Source organism: Salvelinus sp. IW2-2015, unplaced genomic scaffold, assembly GCF_002910315.2.
Source record: "Salvelinus sp. IW2-2015 unplaced genomic scaffold, ASM291031v2 Un_scaffold2563, whole genome shotgun sequence".
In the NCBI taxonomy this organism is placed as follows: domain Eukaryota; kingdom Metazoa; phylum Chordata; class Actinopteri; order Salmoniformes; family Salmonidae; genus Salvelinus; species Salvelinus sp. IW2-2015.
Genome location: NW_019943874.1, coordinates 41514 through 64296, shown reverse-complemented (window position 1 = coordinate 64296; position 22783 = coordinate 41514). Strand labels below are relative to the sequence as shown.

Genomic DNA, 22783 nt, shown 5'->3' with positions numbered 1-22783 from the left:
TCTTTTGGATGGGATGTTAAACAGGTGCCCTGACTCTCTGTGGTCACTAAAGATCCCATGGCACCTATCGTAAGAGTAGAGGTGTTAACCCCGGTGGTTAAATACCCAATCTGTCCCTCATACCATCACGGTCACCTAATCAGCCCCAGCTTACAATTGKCTCATTCATCCCCCTCCTCTCCCCTGTAACTATTCCCCAGGTCGTTGCTGTAAATGAGAATGTGTTCTCAGTCAATTTACCAGGTAAAATAAAAAATAAACATTCTCAAACCCATTGGATATGAGATATGACTTCTCCTCCAATGGGTTTTGAGAAGGAGGCGTATTTAATTGAGATCTTCTTTAAGTATTTTTCCTGTAGACTAGCTGATGATGATTATGTTGATGACTACAAACAATTATAGGTTGTGTATATTGGTGCTTTCAAGACAACTGGAACCCAGAAAAGAACGAGGTCAAATCATGATGTCAGTTATTTTCAGGTCGCAAAGTCTGAGCTCTAGAAAGACACCAGAGTTTCTGACTTGGAATTCCAAGTTGGATGAACTTTCAAAAATATTTTTCCCAGTCGGAGCTAGTTTTTTCCCGTCTTGAACGCACTGAAGTCAGAAGTCTGAAAGTTACGAGTTCCCAGTTGTTTTGATCGCGGAATTTAACACAAACATGACAACATGGTTCACTATGTGTATGGGCGATACAAAACTAGGCATCCATTCATGAGACAAATTTTATTTTATTCAATAATCTTTTATTAAAAGGAAATATAACTGATACAAAATATATATCAAATAGTACATACAACATAAGTTCACAAAAATGTACAGGGAATTTAAAATATATTTAAAACATCTATAGCCTAAACAAGTCTATATGCAATCAAGGATGAGTAGTGGTTATATTATTCATGTGTGAAGGAATGGAAGCAAGAGAACAAATTCCCTTTAGCTGTAACATTTGTCTTCTGATAGCCACATAATAATATACAATACATATGGATGAAGATCAAGGACAGGGTCAGATTAAAGAATAAAACAATTCAGCATGGAGGGATTCAAATACTTCTCAAATTATTTATGTATGTATGTATGTATGGATGGATAAATGTTTTTAATTAATAAAGGGTGCAAGACTTATTCCCAACAGGCCTTTCGGGAAAATGCTTGCAAGAAAAATGTGTCGTCAAACACAGTTCATGGATTACCAGTAAGAATCATGACAATTTAAATACTGAACAAAAGCCACACATTGGTCAAAATAGATCAACTCAACTAGGTACATGCKTTGGATTGGATTTCGTCTCTGATTTTTCTACTGGTGTTTTCATATTGGATCATCAGTTAGTATGTTAGGTATACATACTATATATATTTGGTTTAAAGATAATTGCGTAACAGAAATATCTACTCAAAAAAAATACATTCGATCTCTGTACAAATTGTACAGTATCCCTCAGTCTTTGCACTGAGTTCATCTCTAAGTGGTAACTCCTCTAGTGTAGTGAGATGTCAAACCACAACAACTTACATAAGGTCAAGAGCCAGAAATAAGCCTGGTTACTTTGTCCACATATTTCACTGGAGATGAATATGCACATGGAATGACTATGTCACACATGTAAAGCATCTGTAGGTAGACAGACAAAAAAGTAGGTTATCTGAAGACCATGATTTAGTTCACAAGGCACATTCTTCTAGAAACTGTAGTATAAAAAAAATACACGCTCCACTCAGATTTACTGGAAATGAAGTTCATGACGAGAGTCAGCAAAATTGAAAAATGCTTATGTAACTATTTATAGATATACTGAAGAACACTGTAATGGAAAAGGAATGAAAAGTAGAGTAGCAGACTGAGTGTATTGGTAGTCAGAACCTGTCTACTGCAATTACTTTAACTACAGAACTGCTATGCTTGCTACTCATTGTTTCATGATGGAATTATCTACATACACATGACATTAACCATTTGAATACAAAAATAAAATAAAAAGAGTTAACCACCACAGCTAGATATCGTTGAAGTTCTGATTGTTTGGTGAAACATTCACGATTTTCAAGCGCTTAAACTCAGTGTAGACTAGTCCAGTGATAAAAAATAAAATAGTTTACATAAATATTGCCAGTGTATATTCTACACACTTTACATATCAATCTACCCTCAGAAAAGTACAGCTTTCATAAGTAAATAAACAATATGTCAACCTAAGTGACTGTTTTACAGCAGGGAAATGCAACCGTTGGTCTGAAGAGCTGCATGATTCTCTAACCTCATTCACCTTGATGTGGCCAGTGATCCAGTCAAGCTGACTGATGTACAGTAGCTACACCTGTTGGGTCGGTCACTGAAGGGAGCTCTCTAGGACCCTGGTGGCCCACCTAGTCTCCTCCTTCCTGTCTCTGTGGTGTGAAGGAAAACTCCTGTCCTCTGGATTTTCTTGACTTCCTGCTGGTTTTCTCTTCTCCCTCTGGTACTTAAATCCATCCACTAATATCACTGATTGTTCTGAGAGTGTACACATCTGGTATGGTATGACAGGCTAAATCAGTTGCTCATTTGAAAGGAAGAACAGAACAAAAACCAGCAGACACTCAGTCCAGCTCCTGAGGACCAGAGTTGCCCATCTCTGTTGGTGTTAAGTATCATAGGAGCCTGTTGATTGGGCTCAGCAGCTGCTATCCTTCTCCTTTTTCTCCTCTGGTAACTGGCGAACCAGGTGAGGGACGGAGCCTTTCGCACTGCCGCTGTGGGAGTGGCTTAAAGCCAGGTGCTGTCCACTGGGCACCTGTCTCGTCTCTGATAGTTCACTCCGGGGAGTCATCCTACAAGACAAGTTTGTAAAAAAMMAMCYTGTWAACAKTGGAGCGGACAAAAYCTTTTGAAGTACGTATGTRTAGGTCAGAAAGTACTTGGGCAAAAGGGTGAAAGTATCTGTCTTTACCTTCCCTCTGGGACTCTGTGGAAGCTCTCTGAGCGGCTGCTAACCTTGCTGGAGCTGCCCTTCTTACTACGTCTCTCTGCCCCCTCTCTCCCYCCAGACAGGGCCTGTCCACTGGGCTGCYTCTCCCTSTCCCTCTCCCCCAGCCTGGAGCCACGGGTGGAGYTGCCTCTCTCCAGCTGCTCCCTGGCAGAGGCCTCAGATGAGCCCCTGGCCTCAGAGAAAGAAGCCTGRCCCCGGRTGRCCTCATGGTTGMCCACTGCTGAGGTGCCGTGGTTGCCTGTGGCTGAGGCACCGGTGCTGGTGCCCATGGACTTGGAGATGACCTTGAGTTTGTGGGAGCCGGGGTTGTAGTGGTTCTTCTTGTGCTGGACACGGCTGTTGTGTTTGAGGAAGAACTCACAGGACTCCTGGAGAACTCTGCGGCTCTCACTAATGGGGCTGGGTAGAGAAATAGAATTAGAACACAGTAGAATTATATCTATCTGCAATCTGGGAATGTTGCATACTGTAAAAACCCAAGTTGCTTCCCAAATGGCACCCTATTCCTTATATAATGCACTACTTTTGCCTTAGGGTGCCATTTGGGATACAATCCATGTAAAAAATATGATTTGTTTCAGCAGTTGAGAGACAGGCATTAGTGAAGTGTCCTTACTCTTTCTTCCTGGTCCTGTTGAAGAAGAAGGCCCATTCTGAGCAGGTCTTCTTGCTGCTGACCCAGAACACAGCTGAGATCCCAACCACCAGGGTCATCAGGTATTTAATCAGGAATAGGGACAGGTCNGCTGCATGATTCTCTAACCTCATTCACCTTGATGTGGCCAGTGATCCAGTCAAGCTGACTGATGTACAGTAGCTACACCTGTTGGGTCGGTCACTGAAGGGAGCTCTCTAGGACCCTGGTGGCCCACCTAGTCTCCTCCTTCCTGTCTCTGTGGTGTGAAGGAAAACTCCTGTCCTCTGGATTTTCTTGACTTCCTGCTGGTTTTCTCTTCTCCCTCTGGTACTTAAATCCATCCACTAATATCACTGATTGTTCTGAGAGTGTACACATCTGGTATGGTATGACAGGCTAAATCAGTTGCTCATTTGAAAGGAAGAACAAAAACCAGCAGACACTCAGTCCAGCTCCTGAGGACCAGAGTTGCCCATCTCTGTTGGTGTTAAGTATCATAGGAGCCTGTTGATTGGGCTCAGCAGCTGCTATCCTTCTCCTTTTTCTCCTCTGGTAACTGGCGAACCAGGTGAGGGACGGAGCCTTTCGCACTGCCGCTGTGGGAGTGGCTTAAAGCCAGGTGCTGTCCACTGGGCACCTGTCTCGTCTCTGATAGTTCACTCCGGGGAGTCATCCTACAAGACAAGTTTGTAAAAAAMMAMCYTGTWAACAKTGGAGCGGACAAAAYCTTTTGAAGTACGTATGTRTAGGTCAGAAAGTACTTGGGCAAAAGGGTGAAAGTATCTGTCTTTACCTTCCCTCTGGGACTCTGTGGAAGCTCTCTGAGCGGCTGCTAACCTTGCTGGAGCTGCCCTTCTTACTACGTCTCTCTGCCCCCTCTCTCCCCCCAGACAGGGCCTGTCCACTGGGCTGCTTCTCCCTGTCCCTCTCCCCCAGCCTGGAGCCACGGGTGGAGCTGCCTCTCTCCAGCTGCTCCCTGGCAGAGGCCTCAGATGAGCCCCTGGCCTCAGAGAAAGAAGCCTGACCCCGGATGACCTCATGGTTGACCACTGCTGAGGTGCCGTGGTTGCCTGTGGCTGAGGCACCGGTGCTGGTGCCCATGGACTTGGAGATGACCTTGAGTTTGTGGGAGCCGGGGTTGTAGTGGTTCTTCTTGTGCTGGACACGGCTGTTGTGTTTGAGGAAGAACTCACAGGACTCCTGGAGAACTCTACGGCTCTCACTAATGGGGCTGGATAGAGAAATATAATTAGAACACAGTAGAATTATATCTATCTGCAATCTGTAAATGTTGCATACTGTAAAACCCAAGTTGCTTCCCAAATGGAACCCTATTCCTTATATAATGCACTACTTTTGCACTAGGGTGCCATTTGGGATACAATCCATGGAAGAATATGATTTGTTTCAGCAGTTGAGAGACAGGCATTAGTGAAATGTCCTTACTCTTTCTTCCTGGTCCTGTTGAAGAAGAAGGCCCATTCTGAGCAGGTCTTCTTGCTGCTGACCCAGAACACAGCTGAGATCCCAACCACCAGGGTCATCAGGTATTTAATCAGGAATAGGGACAGGTCCGGGCGACCAGACTCTGTAGTCTGAAACACAACATTACAGTGTTATAAACTGTATTATAAACCGGGTGGTTTGAGCCCTGAATGCTGATTGGCTGAAAGCCGTGGTACATCACGTGTATGACATAAAAATACTTTTTACTGTTCTAATTACGTTGGTAACCAGTTTATAATAGCAATAAGGCACCTCGGGGGTTTGTGGTATATGGCCAAGCCATTAGCCGTGGAATATTAGCCATATACACTACCGGTCAAAGGGTTTTAGAACACCTACTCATTCAAGGGTTTGTCTTTATTTTGACTATTTTCTACATTGTAGAATAATAGTGAAGATATCAAAACTATGAAATAACACATATGGAATCATGTAGTAACCAAACAACTGTTAAACAAATCAAAACATATTTCATATTTGAGATTCTTCAAATAGCCACCCTTTGCCTGGATGACAGCTTTGTACACTCTTGGCATTTTATCAACCAGCTTCATGAGGTAATCACCTGGAATGCATTTCAATTAACAGGTGTGCCTTGTTTAAAGTTAATTTGTGRAATGTCTTTCCTTCTTAATGTGTTTGAGCAAATYAGTTGTGTTGTGACAAGGTAGGGGTGGTATACAGAAGATAGCCCTATGTGGTAAAAGACCAAGTCCATATTATGGCAATAACAGCTCAAATAAGCAAAGAGAAACGACAGTATATCATACCTTTAAGACATGAAGGTCAGTCAATACAGAAAATGTCAAGAACTTTAAAAGTTTCTTCAAGTGCAGTCGCAAAAACCATCAAGCGCTATGATGAAACTGGCTCTCATGAGGACCGCCACAGGAATGGAAGACCCAGAGTTACCTCTGCTGCAGAGGATAAGTTCATTAGTTCCAGCCTCAGAAATTGCAGCCCAAATAAATGCTTTACAGAGTTCAAGTAACAGACATCTCAACATCAACTGTTCAGAGGAGACCTGTGAATCAGGCCTTCATGGTCGAATTGCTGCACATAAACCACTACTAAAGGACACCAATAAGAAGAAGAGACTTGTTTGGGCCAAGAAACACAAGCAATGGACATTAGACCGGTGTAAATATGTCTTTGGTCTGGAGTCCAAATTAGAGATTTTTGGTTCCAACCGCCGTGTCTTTGTGAGACGCAGAGTAGGTGAACGGATGATCTCCGCATGTGGTTTCCACCGTGATTCATGGAGGAGAGGTGTTATGGTGTGGGGGTGCTTTGCTGGTGACACTGTGATTTATTTAGAATTCAAGGCACACTTAACCAGCATGGCTTCCACAGCATTCTGCAATTATACGCCATCCCATCTGGTTTTGGCTTAGCGGGACTACAATTGTTTTTCAACAGGACAATGACCCAACACAACTCCAGGCTGTGTAAGGGCTATTTTTACCAAGAAGGAGAGTGATGGAGTGCTGCATCAGATGACCTGGCCTCCACAATCTCCCGACCTCAACCAAATTGAGATGGTTTGGGATGAGTCGGACCGCAGAGTTAAGGAAAAGCAGCTAACAAGTGCTCAGCATATGTGGGAACTCCTTCAAGACTGTTGGAAAAGCATTCCAGGTGAAGCTGGTTGAGAGAATTTACATTTGAGTAATTTAGCAGATGCTCTTATCCAGAGAGACGTACATTCCTCTTAAGATAGCTAGGTGGGACAACCACATATCACAGTAAGTACACTTTTTCTCAATAAAGTAGCTATCAGCAAAGCTAGAAAGAGGGTGGGGGGGGTCAAGTGCAATTTTGTTGTTTCAGGAATATTTTATTATTATCCCTTTTGGGAGTATTTTTTTAAGATACTCTATGAAGAGGTAGGGTTTCAGGTGCTTTCCGAAGATGGAAAGGGACTCTGCTGTCAGGGGGAAGCTGGTTCCACCCTTGGGGAGCCAGGACAAAGAAGAGCTTGGACTGGGCTGAGCAGGAGCTGCCCTTCAATAGGGGTGAGATGGCCAAGAGACCAGAGGTGGCAGAACAGAGTGCTCGGGTTGGGGTGTAGGGCTTGAGCATAGGTAGGGAGAGGCAGTGCTCCGTAGGCAAGCACCATGGTCTTGTAGTGAATGCAAGCTTCGACTGGAAGCCGGTGGAGTGTGCTGAGGAGCAGGGTGACATGGGAGAACTTGAGAAAGTTTTAAAACCAGGTGGGCTGCAGCATTCTGAATAAGTTGCAGGGATTTGATGGCACAAGTGGGAAACCCAGCCAGCAGCGAGTTGCAGTAGTCCAGACGGGAGAGGACAAGTGCCTGGATTCGAACCTGCGCCACTTCCTGTGTGAGGTAGGGTCATACTCTACGGATGTTGTACCACACCCCCTCGTGCCTTATTGCTTAATGAGACCATTTCCATTTAAACATCTGCCAAATATATTCATACATTTTACTGTGGCTGAACGAAGGCATAAGAACAGCAATGATTTTTAACAACTATTAATTTTAGATGAATTTTGCAGTGGCATATCTTCATAGAGATATCAAATTATTATGAAAATGTTCTAGTGCTGAGCGTGTGTTACCTTGTGTGAGCAGGGAATGCTGTACTCCTGGCAACGGTCATTGATCCAGGTGTTTTCCCAGGTGGAGCGCTGGCTCTGTTCATAGATATAACACCCCTGCAGAGTGACCAGGGGCACCAGGTACAGACCACTGAACACTCCAATACGGATCATAAACTTCTTCAGCTTCTCCTGGTTCCTCTCATCGTGCTGGATCACCTGACGCACGTTGTTGAGCGACACGATCCCAGCCAGGAGCAGAGACAGCCCCACCACCACCCCGATACACAGCGGCGCCAGCACAAAGTACCGCAGCGCATCCAGATCATAGAGCCCCACGAAGCACACCCCGCTGATGTTATCTCCCTCCACCTTGTTGAGAGCCAGTAGCATGACAGTTAGTGCTCCGGGGATCCCCCAAGCGRCAGAGTGGAACCACACCGCCTTCTTCTCGATGGCCTCGCAGCTCCACTTGGGCCCGGCGGCCAGGAACCAGGTGATGGTGAGGATGACCCACCAGACGATGCCGGCCAGGGAGAAGAAGTAGAGTAGCATGAAGAGTAACGTACAGCCTTTACTCTGGGAGCCCAGCACTACCGTGTCCATGGCAGCCGGGTGCACCGCCTGGAATGAATTAATGAATAAATAGATTAACGAATGAATGACTACTTTTATGTCCCATAGAGAAGTTTTCTAGGAAAAGAAGTATACCTGGCATACATATAAAACATCACAATATATAGTTACATGACTTCAGATATCGTCATAAAACATACATCACAAGACATGGGCTGTATCCCAATGGCAACCTATTCCTTACATACAGTGGATTTGGAAAGTACTCATACCCCTTCACTTTTTCTACATTTTGTTACGTTACAGCCTTATTCTAAAATTGACTAAATTCATTTTGTCCCTCAATCTACACACAATATCCCATAATGACGAAGCGAAAACAGGTTGATATTTTTGCACATTTATTAAAAATTAAAAACAGAAATACATTATTTACATAAGTATTCAGACCCTTTGCTATGAGACTAGAAATTGAGCTCAGGTGCATCCTGTTTCCATTGATCCTCCTTGAGATGTTTCTACAACTTGATTGGAGTCCACCTGTGGTAAATTCAAATTGATTGGACATAATTTGGAAAGGCATAGAACTGTCTATATAAGGTCCCACAGTTGACAGTGCATGTCAGAGCAAAAACCAAGCCATGAGGTCAAAGTGTCCGTAGAGTTCCTGAGACAGGATTGTGTCGAGGCACAGATCTGGAGAAGGTACCAAAACATTTCTGCAGCATTGAAGGTCCACCAAGAATAAAGTGGCCTCCATCATTCTTAAATTGAAGAAGTTTGGAACCACCAAGACTCTTCCTAGGGCTGGCCGCCCAGCCAAACTGAGCAATCGGGGTAGAAGGGCCTTGGTAAGAGAGTTGACCAAGAACCTGATGGTCACTCTGACAGAGCTCCAGCRTTCCTCTGTGGAGATGGGAGAACCTTCCAGAAGGACAACCATCTCTGCAGCACTCCACCAATCAGGCCTTTATGGTAGAGTGGCCAGACGGACGCCACTCCTCAGTAAAAGGCACATGACAGCCCGCTTGGAATTTGCCAGGGGGCACCTAAAGGACTCTCATACTATGACTAACAAGATTCTCTGGTCTGATGAAACCAAAATTTACCTCTTTGACCTGAATGCCAAGCGTCATGTCTGGAGGAAACCTGGCACCATCCCTACAGGGAAGCAKGGTGGTGGCAGGATCATTCTGTGGAGATGTTTTTCAGCGACAGGGACTGGGAGACTAGTCAAGATCGAGGAAAAGATTAACAGAACAAAGTACAGAGTGATCCTTGATGAAAACCTGCTCCAGAGCGCTCAAGACCTCAGACTGGGGCAAAGGTTCACCTTCCAACAGGACAATGACCCTAAGCACACAGCCAAGACAATGCAGGAGTGGCTTTGGGACAAGTCTCTGAATGTCCGTGAGTGGCCTAGCCAGAGTCCGGACTTGAACCCGATCGAACATCTCTGGAGACCTGAAAATAGCAGTGCAACGACACACCTCATCCAACTTGACAGAGCTTGAGAGGATCTGCAGAGAACAATGGAAGAAACTCCCCAAATACAGATGTGCCAAGCTGCTTGTAGCATCATACCCTAAAAGAATCAGGGCTGTAATCGCTGCCAAAGGTGCTTCAACAAAGTACTGAGTAAAGGGTCTGAATACTTATGTAAATGTGATATTTGTATTATTATTTTTAATACATTTGCMCCCCATAAAATGTAAAACTGTTTTTGCTTCATCATTATGGGGTATTGTGTGTAGATTGATGAGGATAAAAACAATTAAATACATTTTTGAATAAGACTAATGTAACAAAATGTAGACAAAGTGGTCTGAATACTTTCCGAATGCACTGTAGTACAATACTTTAGACCAGGGTCCATAGGGCTCTGGGGGCTGGTCTAAAGGAGTGCACAATACAGGGGATTGGTTGCCATTTCAGACACAGACATACACAGACCTTGTTGCAGGATGCATTGTTCCCCAGCAGGAAGCCGATGAAGTAGATGAGCGACACGAAGCTGTAGCACACGGCGTAGAAGATGATTGGCCGTTCGGGGTAGCGGAAGCGTTTGACGTCGATGAGGAAGGTGAGAAAGGTGAAGAGCGTGGCGCAGAGGCAGACGATGGAGCACACCCCGATGAAGGTCTTGGCGAACTCGATCTCATGGGGCTTGAAGTACATGTTGGCGCAAGGGGGAGCGCAGTCCCCGGCACCCAGGAACGTGGATCCCTGGCCGGGTCGGGTCTTCAGCTGAAGGGGGCACCAGAAGCCCATGTCCCTCTTGGCAGACAGAGAGGTCTTGGGTGTGGTCAGTCTGGTTGGTGGCAGGACTGAGCCATCTGGAGAGTAGAGGCAATCTTCCAATCTAGAGGAGAAAATGTAGGGTGAAGAATCAAAACCATAACTAAATGAATACCAATTCAAAACGTAGTGCTGATAAATGTAATAACTGGTCAACTGGCTGTTAGCAAGCAGTTTATAAACGCTTACTATTTGGTCATCTGAAAAAAGTCAGGCATGTGCTTTTTCATCTATACAACTTGGCACAGTACAACACGCCTATGTATGTAACAGATGTTGTGGCTCAGTGAACCTCGCACACGTGATGAGTAACCTGGCCTGAGACCTGGAGAATTGAGTTCAACTCAGTCAGTCACATTTACCTGTCGCACTGCAGCTCCGGAGGCCAGGTGATGCCGAAGGTGCCGATGTCCTTCCTGCAGTCTGACCTCACTTTCTCACACAGGTCACGACATGGCCGGATCACTTTGGTGTCCTCAGTGCATGCTGGGATAAAGGCCTGACACAGGAAGTGATGTACATCCGGAGAGCAGCGCAGGTTGACCAGCGGCATGAAGGGCTATGGAGACAGAGGGGGGGACGGGGGAGGGGGAGTGAAATAGAAAGAGAGAAAGAGAGAGAAAGATAGACATAGATCCATTCAGATTTTTATGGTTCAAGAAATACTAGGGTTGCAAAATTCCAGTATCTTTCCCTCAATTCAAAGGTTTTCCAGAAGTCCTGGTTGTAGTTTCTGGATTTCTGTCCTAATTTTGGGAAAACCTGGGAAAGTTAYTGGAATTTTGCTACCCGAGTAAATACTAGTACCATGTTCCTGTAGCTGTACCTGTAAGGGTGGAGCTGAACAAATGGTCAGGCATGTTTTTAATCCAATAACCAATATTGATTTCAACTAGATTCATCTAGACATCACAACAGTTTGTAATTAAAAAGTCAGTCAACGTGAGGTTAATACCGTCACTCATGGCCACAATACAGTCCATGCAGTTCCCTTGCCATGGGCAGATCCATAAATAAAATCGTTTTATTTTCCTGTACACGTGACTTGGTTGGAAAAGCTAAAAAGGCTACAGTACATAAGGCTGTAATGCACTGTATTATGGTGCCACACAAAGGGTTCCTTTCACAGGCTGTCTCAGTTTCAACAGGTTTGAGTAGAGGGGGGTGGGGGTCGGCATCAGGAAATGACTCTGGGACTATTTGGAAACCAGGAGTCAAGAGGGATGTTGACTGGAATGGACAGAACTGTTGGGTTTCTGCTCAGTATCCATTCCATCACACTAAAGCTGCTGCTCTGATCTAACAACCGGTAAACAGTTCACAGTGATTTCTACCAAAGTATGAAAACATATCTTTCCAAAGCATGAATGGTGATTTTTGGCATTGTTGAGTCACGCTTAACAGAGTTTTTCCAAATAAACAGATCTTGTCGAAGTAACGACCATATCACAAAAGCTTAAGATACCATCTGTAACGACTGCCACAAATCATTCCCAAAACAATTATAAYTGGATCCTTCAAAGGTTACAGACTGTATCATGTGGCCATCTTMATCTAAGGGCCACTTGGTTTGGATCAGATACGCCATGTTATCAAACATTCCTGTTCAGTTTACAAATGCAGTTATGCAGAAAGAACTATGACTGCTGGAGGCAGTAAATCCAGCCGATGTTTACACTGTATAAGCAACATTTCCCCATCAATCCAACCATCAACACAGGGCCAATCTAACAACTACACTATTCAACATTCTCTCCCTGATGGTTTCTCCAGCCTCAGGCTGGCTGCAGCCCAGATCTAGATGGGGCCTGGGGAACTGGCTCTCCGACTGTATGAGTCCTTGTTTCACTTCTTTAGAGGTTCCAAACTACATCTCAAAGAGCTCTTCTTAGTCTGCCGTTTCTTGTATTTTTCTGTGGAGCCACTGTAAATAGGAATACATTTAGAGTGTATTGGAATTGGGGCCTCTGTATATCCTCATTCAAAAAGCTTGATCCCTCTACTGTGGATTTCCACACAAGGTCCCTTGACTATGGATAACAATGACTCAATTAACCTTTTACTGCAGTTGTAATGGTCTGGGTGTAGCTGGTGCAGAGGAGTCAGGCGCAGGACAGCAGAGATGAGTAACACAAGTAACTTTACTCAAATATTCCAATAACATGTTGTAATACCGAGCCCACAATAACGGACCGAACATACATAAAACAATCACGCACAAAAACCATGGGGAAAACAGAGGGTTAAATAATGAACATGTAATTGGGGAATTGAAACCAGGTGTGTAAAACAAAGACAAAACAAATAGAAAATGAAAAGTGGATCGGCGATGGCTAGAAGGCCGGTGACGTCGACCGCCGAACGCCGCCTGAACAAGGAGAGGGACCGAGTTCGGCGGAAGTCGTGAAAGCAGTGGGCTAAATCAGGGTCACAGAGTGTTTCTTGGTAGTCTTAAACAAATATACACCTCACACACATGGTTATGGGCTTTAAAAAAAGAAAACACCTGTACCATGTCAGAAATATAGTTGAAATRTATTAAATAAAAATGTTGCATCCCAATATTACACTTTATATACATCACAGAAGACTGAAATATAACAAAACCGTTTGACATAGAAACACCAGATTACTGGCAGTTATTTTTTTTTTAATGTTTATTAATTATTAAATTATGAAAATATGAATAACATTTCACCCATAAACTTCCCTTTTCGTTCTCATGCTAGTTACCAGTAGCCACAGCAGCCATTATGGAATGAACAACAAGGGAGCTGATTGGCTGACACTACCATTCCAAAATGGCTGCGGTGGCTACTGCTAGCTAGCATGAGGACGAAAAGGGAAGTTTTTGGGGTATTTCAAACTAGCAGTATTTCAATCTTCTTGATGTATCAGTGTGGTGGGGAAACTAGCAGTATTTCAATCTTCTCAATGCATCAGTGTGGATAAAGGTAACATTTGGAGTACAATTTTAAAGCAAAAAGAGAACATTCACACGGTAGTGCCTCCTCTATTGAAGTTCAGGTATCTCCCATCCCTGCATTGAGGTACCTTTTCCAACTCATATCTCACACCAGCTCCACGGTGTCTTAATGGAACCATGATTGCGTTCCGAACTATGTCCTGCTCTGTGTAAAAAAGCATAACGGTAGGGTCGGTCTCTTATGGCAAAGATGGCTGGTAGCCCTATGCGGGACTGCTGTCATCGAAACCCCCCCACTGGGGGAAAGGAGTTCCGATGGTGGGCCTTAAGGCTATTATAACTGGTGGTGGTGGGGAGGTGGATGGTTGTTGAAAAATGTTGCTGAAAAACAGCAAGTGAGAGAACGAGGGTAAGCTGACATATAAATACCTCCTTAGATTTACACCCATTGGTTGAGAGAGGAAGGTGATCATTGCAAAAGTGAGTCCATGGGCAAGCGTGAGGAATGTGTATTATTGTGCCGTGCTTATAGGCTATAAGGTAAATAGGTGAATGACGTTCCACACATGGCTAATAGGAAAGAGAAGAAACAGGACGCTATGCTGACGATGATACGTTTGTATTCACTCCCAGGATGCTAGTAGAATAGGAAACAAAAGTGAATTATGTTATGCTGACTGGATGAAGTTAAACGAGCATGCAGTCTTCTGATTGAACTTTCGTAAACTACATTACATGTAACTGAACACTGCAGCTACAGCGAGAGCGGATGGAAGACCTTTGAGAATGCTAAGACACAAGCTTCAATACTCAGCTATCAAATTAAACTGTCACATGCGGCGAATACAACAAGTGTAGACCTTACATTGAAATGCTTACTTACAAGCCCTTAACCAACAGTGCTGTTCAAGAAGTTAAGGAAATATTTTTCCATTAAAAAGACTGCATTTCCTCTACATCTTAGCAAGTTCATAGAGAATGGTTTGAAAAATAGTTATTTTAATACACAATTATCCTTTTGCACCTGTTGGATTCAAGGCAAACATATGAAAAAAAGCTATTACATATGTACGATCTTAATTTGATCATCCTGCAGCAGGATAAATTCCCTGTGATGCAGGTCATTTAAAACATGTTGGGTATTTGAGGTTTAAAAAGGCTTCTGTAGTTGGTAATTTCCTCTGACATTTTAGACTTGATTTCCCCTTACGAAAAATGTATCAAAACCCTACAAAAATGTCCCCTCTATGCTCCAAGTCTGATGGGAAATCTAAGGGTTTTATCACAGTGAGAAACACTCACCTCCATCCTGCTGGCTGCTATGTCCTGGTCATAGTGCTCCATCATGTTGGGGAAGAATGTCATGTTGTAGAGCATCCCCAGGCAGCGATGCACCTTGATGGGTTCACAGGTGAACAGACTGTGGGCGTGGCAGCTCCTCGCCCCTATCAGTGCCAGGCACACCCAGACCAGCCTGGATATCATCATGGTGGCAGCCGGTTGCTAGGCTAAACTCTTTGTGTATAAACAGCTCTATTTGGTTCAGTGGAGGGATAACTTTATTTTGGGGCCCAAATCACTCTTCATCCACATTCCTCTAGGCTTGCTGGGGTCCTATCCATGGAGACAAAAGGAGTAACGACAGGTAAAACATTCCCATCAGCCACCACATCATCGGCACGGTGGCATGTTCGGAAATCGCAAGCTTTAAAAAAGAACAGAGTATAATTTATCTGGTATGTTTTGAAGGGCTAGTATGGAGTTTGGTTCCAAAGCATTAAAAGGTCGTGTGCAGCAGTTTTTTTCTCAATATCAAATAATTTCTAGTTACAACTAAGTACCTTACTGTGATTGTTTTCAATTAAAGTGGTCCCCCCCAAAAAAATGAAATGGCTAGCTAGTTAGCGGTGGTGCGCGCTAATAGCCTTTCAATCGGTGACGCCACTTGCTCTGMGACCTTGAAGTTGTGGGATCCCTTTGCTCCGCAAGGGCCGCAGCTTTTGTGGAGCGATGGGTAACGATGCTTCGTGGGCGACTGTTGTTGATGTGTGTACAGGGTCCCTGGTTCGCGCCCGGGTCGGGGCGACGGACTAAAGTTAAACTGTTACATTGGTGCCGTGACCCGGATCACTGGTTGCTGCGGAAAAGGAGGAGGTCGAGTGTAACGGATGTGAAATGGCTAGCTAGTTAGCGGTGGTGCGCGCTAATAGCCTTTCAATCGGTGACGTCACTTGCTCTGAGACCTTGAAGTTGTGGGATCCCTTTGCTCCGCAAGGGCCRCGGCTTTTGTGGAGCGATGGGTAACGATGCTTCATGGGTGACTGTTGTTGATGTGTGCAGAGGGTCCCTGGTTCGCGAGGGGACGGACTAAAGTTAAACTGTTACATTAGCAAAGATATTTGGTTGGACTGTCTGGGAGTGGTCTCACTCCTGAAATAACTAAAAACKAGCTGTTATTGGCAGAGAGGTTTTGAACTCTCTTTCTTATTGGTCTATTAACTAATTGATATCACCAGGCAGGCCAAAACACCATCCCAGAAAAACAGGCTGAAATTTCAGGTGGCGTTTTCAAACAGCTCTTACACTAAAAGGGCATTATCATCATTTTCACAATTTCACAGTATTATTCCAATCTCATTGTGTGGAAATATGTATAAAACACAGGAAATCACGTTTTTTCACTGCATTGGGCCTTGAACGTCAATATTTTTAACACCTTAGTGATAAAATTTACAAAGTCATTGTAAATAATAATTTGTTCTTAACTGACTTGCCTAGTTAAATAAAGGTTACACACAGATAATTCATATTGATCTGAGTGGATTATTGCTAGTGAGAAATACATCTGTCCAGTCTCTTCTGCAGTGGATTATGTGGTGGAATTGCACACTGAATTGCAAACTAATTCAATAACAGCATCAGCTTGTTGATACAGGCTTAAAGCTTTAAGTGTCTTGTGAAGTCTGGTACGTAACAATGTCTAATTGGAGCATGCCACGCCATCTAATCTCACACAGGTAATCATTCACAGAAAGCACTGTCTGGAATGCATGCAGTTTGCATTCAATAAGTGTATAATTTGCTGTACTGCAGAAGATAAATCACATATTTCCCTTTTTAATCTGCTGCAATAGTCCTATGCACTTTTGTATGTTTTTTTATTTGTTGTTTTGTTTATGTTTACATGTATGTGTGTGTTTGAGCTGTGGAGAGAATTGCTTTAACAATAAACAAATCAATCAAAACTGATTTTATTATTATTATTATGATTTTACCAAACAATCTAATGTTTTGCTGCTGTATCGATTTGCATATAGCGAACCACGTGACTTTTTCTATCATGTTCAGTAGCTTGGAATAGTTGAGCCAACAAAAAACATATTCGATCCCCAAATTAGGCTACTAACAAAAATAGCACTGAGAAAAGGCTATTGAATAGTAAAATGGTTTGACTTGGTTACAATTCACGTACACTCCAGTCAAATTATTTAAAAAAAAACACATCGATTTTTCATTTTTAAAGTAAAAAACAACTACTTCAGAATAAACCCTATTATCAAAGGTTTAAGAAAATGACACTGCAGTTACATGGAATACTTAGAATAGGAATATACAGTTCCTTTCTTCATGTTTTTCCCAAATTGGCATTCGGAAACTCCATTTGTTCCCCATGTCTGGCAGCCAACTTCGGGAAGTGCGACTAGTAAATATCCCTGTCTCAGTGCCTTGGAAAGGGCCTCGATAAGTTTCGAATGTAACATCTATTTAGACAAGGACAGAAAAGTCACACAATTACACTTACCCTTTCGTTATTAGTTTTTCCTAAATAAAGGGCATCGTTCCATTGCAATCCTTTCGGATTTTGCGACAATGTTTCCAGCGACTTTGAACTATCCCCCGCCTTCTTCCTTTCAGCTCCACATCCTGTCTGACTCCGTGTTCGATACAACACCCATATACAGTAACAATCCGGGGAAATACTGGCCGTTGTTATATGCAAGTGCTATTATMAAGCGTAGACAGTGTAGGCACAAACATTATGTATTTTATAGTGGTACTATTCAAAGTAGATGGATAGTCCTCCATCTCAGATAATACATGCATCATAACGCTGTATCAACTTTGTACAATTTAGTGATGATTTTTGTTAAACTATTAAATTTTTCACTGTAAGGGGAGAATTCAAGTTATACATTAAATATACAAAATTCACATAAAAAGGCTGCAGATGAAATGTCACAAAGAAATGCTGATCATGGTTCTATTATGTGATTGACTGGGTTCGCCASCAGATGGCAGGAATGGTTCTACAAAGCATAGGCCTGCAGTGTATCATATTGTAGCCAATTTTGGGGACAAAAAACGGTAACAAAAATCTAAATGTCATGCATAGGACTTAGCCATCATCTTCATCTTGATGTCTGGAAACAWCTTGACACATACAGTTGAGAAGTCTTGAGTTGAGACACTTAGCGACTAGATAGTAGGCCTATCAGGTTATAAAAACAAATGAGAGGCAGTGCACTACAGTAACTGAAGTCGTGTTGAGGGGGTCACATATCATCAACACAATAATAGCCTACAATCTCGGCTGCATTCTATACCTTCTAATTTTGGTCAAAGGTGCTKCCCATTCCTTTTTTCTCAACTGTCTCAACTGGGGGGGATTGGGTCTGGCAGTGTAACAGTACTCTTCTTGCGTTGTGTACAATCAATCCTCGACACGAACTCCAAAGTGTAACACCAGTCATGGAGATTTATTCTGATAGGAACAGCACAAAATTGCACGTCATGCAATGCACGGCTCACCATCCAACTCTGCACTCACGCACGCTGGTTTGGTGCTTGTTCACTGGGCCATGTAGTTACCAAAATAATACAATTACAATATACAATATAATATCTTTAACAATGTACCTGATAGGAACAGCACAAAATTGCACGTCATGCAATGCACGGCTCACCATCCAACTCTGCACTCACGCACTGTACAAAATATATGAACCCCCCCCCACCAGACACAGTAAGTTGCTAGCTAGTACTGGAGGGAATTCTTTACAACCAAAATGCACAACCAATATTCTCCAAAAAACACTGCATCTTATGTGTGATGTTCGAATAACATTTACAAACAAATTTATATAAATTGTACACTTAAATCATCACTTGGGAGTATAAAAATCACTTTTGATGTACAGTGCTTTGCAACCAACAACTTACCGCTGGTTTGGTGCTTGTTCACTGGGACGATTCTAACTGAAACATCCTCCCTCGTAAGCAAGCTACGCAAACCAGCCAATAAGATGCCATGTTGAGTAGGTGACSGCAAGACAAAACTAAAACCAAAAACCCATTGGCTTAACAATAAAGTGGCAAGGGGAATCACCAATATAACCCTGTTACAGCAGCATAGCACTTGACTTGCCTTCAGAAAAGAAAGATTTACTAGAAAACCTTTAACTTGAAAAACACTTTTATTCACGCTGTCCCATCAGCAGCTGTTTCTTTCACACAAGTAGCCTCCATCATGTACCCATAAGTGGACGACCACTGCATCCTGATGGTACAGAATTAAAGATGCCTGTCTACTCAAACTTCTTGCTCTGGCGAAACGATACGCCACGCCCAATGACGTTGGTTTGTAGGAACAATGGAGATGAATAATTCAGTTTGTCATCGGGCAAACATTAAAGTGATGCTCCAGAACTTTTGGATAATTTCAGACAGTAGTTTTGAATGTAGTGCTCACAAAGCAAAACGGGTACACATTTTTTTGTTTACTATGTAATCCAATGGTGTACTTTGTCATTAACAGTTACATTTTTACATTTTTGCAATTTGTATGAAATGTTTTGAATTCACTTCGTACAATATGTTAACAAATGTTAAGATCCCGGACTGCATCTTTAACTTAATCACACATGTATTTCACTCTTCTGATTATCCCACTGGATCGTGTYTTGGACTTTATGTCCTGTTTTCCCCGTCTATGTCCATCAACCCTATCATGTTTCCTCACCATTCAGACCTAATTGAAATGTCTTAATCAGCGATATCAGACACTTAAAGATATAGAAAGTCATGTCAGAAGCTAGCAGATTCATTACTTACCAGCAACAGCTGCAAATTCCAATAAAGCATAAAGTTTTGAAGTTTACTTTCTATGTCGAACAACACTATCATGAATCTAGCAAATAATTGTTGTGGGGCAGAGTGACGTATTTATTTTGTTTCATAGCACAAATGTTTATTAGCACGTTTCTCACATTGGCTTTAGCAACACCCTGGCAAGTGCATGGGGTTTGCCTAGCCACATCTGCCTCAGATGGAGTCAGTCTGCATAGCACGATACACTCCCATGATTTGTGAATCAGTTTGAATCAGTTCAGACCGAACAGCTAACGCCACAGCCGACAGCTAAAATTACTTTGAAAAAATACGATTTCTGCTAATAGGGTGAAGTATCTAGCAAAATAACTACATTATGGCTTTCACTAATCATAAACTATTTACATATAATAGAAATTTCAGTACATTTGTGGACACAATTCTTACTTAGCCTACTCAACCTTGAATTAGTCTTGATACCATACCTGGAGGGTGATTAATCATATTTTATATGTTATAAAGTTATAAAAAGCATTATCCGAGGAAAGGAAACAGATACATATTTTAGATTCAATCAGAAGTAACATTATGCTCTGTTGTTGTTGTTTGAAATCAACCTTTGCTCATTTACTTTCAGTGCCATGATAACTCTGCATCATAAATATTTTCCTTGGGAACTGATGGATTCAACAGAGCAGGCTGTTCTCATTGGGATGAATCCAAGATAACTGTCATTGCCCAATACCAGCTTACTGAGTTTCAGCCTCACGGCTAGAGGGTAATGCCAAGAACCCACGCCATAGCCTGTGACAGCTTGTTCATTTAATTTTCCATGTGAAGTTGGGCTGAAGAATTGCTGATATATTTGAAGTACTAAGCTTTGTGACACCAATGTAGCTTCCTGGAGCAATGCATGATAACAGCGGCAGCACCTCTTGCTGACAATGGCATGTGGCACTGAATTATGACATAATCAACTTTGACTGTTCTGTTCCTGAATCATCGACAGTACATTTTCAATGCTGGAAAGAGAGAAAGTTTGTATGAGGTACAGTGGCTTGCGAAAGTATTCACCCCCTTGGCATTTTTCCTATTTTGTTGCCTTACAACCTGGAATTAAAATAGATTTTTGGGGGGTTGTATCATTTGATTTACACAACATGCCTAGCACTTTGAAGATGCAAAATACTTTTTATTGTGAAACAAGCAAGAAACAACACAAAAAAAGCAGAAAACTTGAGCATGCATAACTATTCACCCCCCAGAAGTCAATACTTTGTAAAGCCATCTTTTGCAGCAATTACAGCTGCAAGTCTCTTGGGGTATGTCTCTATACGCTTGGCACATCTAGCCACTGGAATCTTTGCCCATTCTTCAAGGCAAAACTGCTCAAGCTCCTTCAAGTCGGATGGGTTCCGCTGGTGTACAGCAAGACATACCACAAATTTTAAATTGGATTGAGGTCTGGACTTTGACTAGGCCATTCCAAGACATTTAAATGTTCTCGGGTTGATGAGAGGTATTGGGTTTGCACCAAACATAGCATTTTCCTTGATGGCCAAAAAGCTAAATTTTAGCCTAATCTGACCAGAGTACCTTCTTCTATATGTTTGGGGAGTCTCCCACATGCCTTTTGGCGAACGCCAAATGTGTTTGCTTATTTATTTCTTTAAGCAATGTCTTTTTTTATGGCCACTCTGTCGTAAAGCCCAGCTCTGTGGAGTGCACGGCTTAAAGTGGTCCTATGGACAGATATTCCAATCTCCACTGTGGAGCTTTGCAGCTCCTTCAGAGTTATCTTTGGTCTCTTTGTTGCCCCTCTGATTAATGCCCTCCTTGCCTGGTCCATGAGTTTTGATGGGCGGCCCTCTCTTGGCAGGTTTGTTGTGGTGCCGTATTCTTTACATTTTTTAATAATGGATTTAATGGTGGGATGTTCAAAGTTTTAGATATTTTTTTATAACCCTAACCCTGATCTGTACTTCTCAACAACTTTGTCCCTGACGTGTCTGGAGAGCTCCTTGATCTTCATGGTGCCGCTTGTTTAGTGGTGTTGCAGACTCTGGGACCTTTCAGAACAGGTGTATATATACTGAGATCATGTGACACTTAGATTGCACACAGGTGGACTTTATTTAACTAATTATGTGACTTCTGAAGGTAATTGGTTGCACCAGATCTTATTTGGGGGCTTCATAGCAAAGGGGTGAATACATATTCAGTTTTTAATTTTTTCTATTTTTTTATAAACAAGTTCTTTTTTTCATTTCACTATACCAATTTGGACTATTTTGTGTAGGTCCATTACATGAAATCCAAATAAAAGTCCATTTAAATTACAGGTTGTAATGCAACAAAATAGGAAAAACGCCAAGGGGGATGAATACTTTTGCAAGGCACTGTATGCAGAGAATGTCAGTTCAGGGAGACATCTTCAATCTTCCATCACTGCATCAATCATTGCTCACATGCCTACCCGCTGAACTCATGGCATAAAGCTGTTTCGTCATAGTGTCCTTTCAGTGAGACAGAAAGGGGCTGGCTGGGACATAGCTTCAGAAAGTGGCTGGGGCTGGGGAATAGCTGCCGAGGTTGACAGCCAGGGTGTCTGTTTCTGAGGCTGTGTTGATCTGGCAATGACTCTAAAATCTGACCATGCACCTTACAGAATGACCCCAAATAATTTCCCCAGCGGGCACTTGATGTTCCTCAATCTTAAAGAGGCCATTATACTGTCTCATAGACCCATCAGCCATGATTTATCAATGTATACTGAACAAAAATATATACGCAACATGTAAAGTGTGTTTCATGAGCTGAAATAAAAAATATGCACAAAAGTTTATTTTTCTCAGTCTATGCACAAATTTGTTTACATCCTTGCATTTCTCCTTTGCCAAGATAATACATCCACCTGATAGGTGTGGCATGTCAAGAAGCTGATTAAACAGCATGATCATTACACAGGTGCACCTTATGCTGGGGACAATAAAAGGCCACAAACAAATGTGCAGTTTTGCCACACAACACAATGCCACAGATGTCTCAAGTTTTGAGGGAGCGTGCAATTGGCATGCTGRCTGCAGGAATATCTACCAAAGCTGTTTCCAGAAAATGTAATGTTAATTTCTCTACCACAAGCCACCTCCAACGTCGGTTTAGAGAATTTGGCAGTATGCCCAACCGGCCTCA

At 42.7% G+C, this 22783-nt stretch overlaps 2 protein-coding genes across 4 annotated transcripts; both read right to left on the bottom strand.

Annotated features, from left to right (window-relative positions):
- Positions 1-724: 724 nt before the first annotated feature.
- On the bottom strand, positions 725-3745 carry LOC112074289 (frizzled-6-like). The gene is made up of 3 exons (XM_024141483.2): positions 3594-3745; positions 2939-3376; positions 725-2819 (listed from the first exon to the last, which is right to left on the bottom strand). The coding sequence occupies exons 1-3, from the start codon at positions 3743-3745 to the stop codon at positions 2663-2665; spliced, it is 747 nt and encodes a 248-aa protein (XP_023997251.1). The 3' UTR covers positions 725-2662.
- LOC112074293 (frizzled-6) lies at positions 3726-17417 on the bottom strand. 3 transcript variants are annotated; one of them, XM_024141487.2, is made up of 8 exons: positions 17286-17417; positions 14786-15188; positions 10920-11116; positions 10213-10621; positions 7705-8307; positions 5061-5209; positions 4408-4845; positions 3726-4288 (listed from the first exon to the last, which is right to left on the bottom strand). In XM_024141487.2, the coding sequence occupies exons 2-8, from the start codon at positions 14969-14971 to the stop codon at positions 4132-4134; spliced, it is 2139 nt and encodes a 712-aa protein (XP_023997255.1). In that variant the 5' UTR covers positions 14972-15188; positions 17286-17417; the 3' UTR covers positions 3726-4131. The 3 variants fall into 3 exon arrangements, with proteins under 3 accessions (XP_023997255.1, XP_023997256.1, XP_023997257.1); XM_024141488.2 differs by having other exon boundaries at positions 14786-15097; XM_024141489.2 differs by lacking the exon at positions 14786-15188 and having other exon boundaries at positions 17286-17416.
- Positions 17418-22783: the final 5366 nt, after the last annotated feature.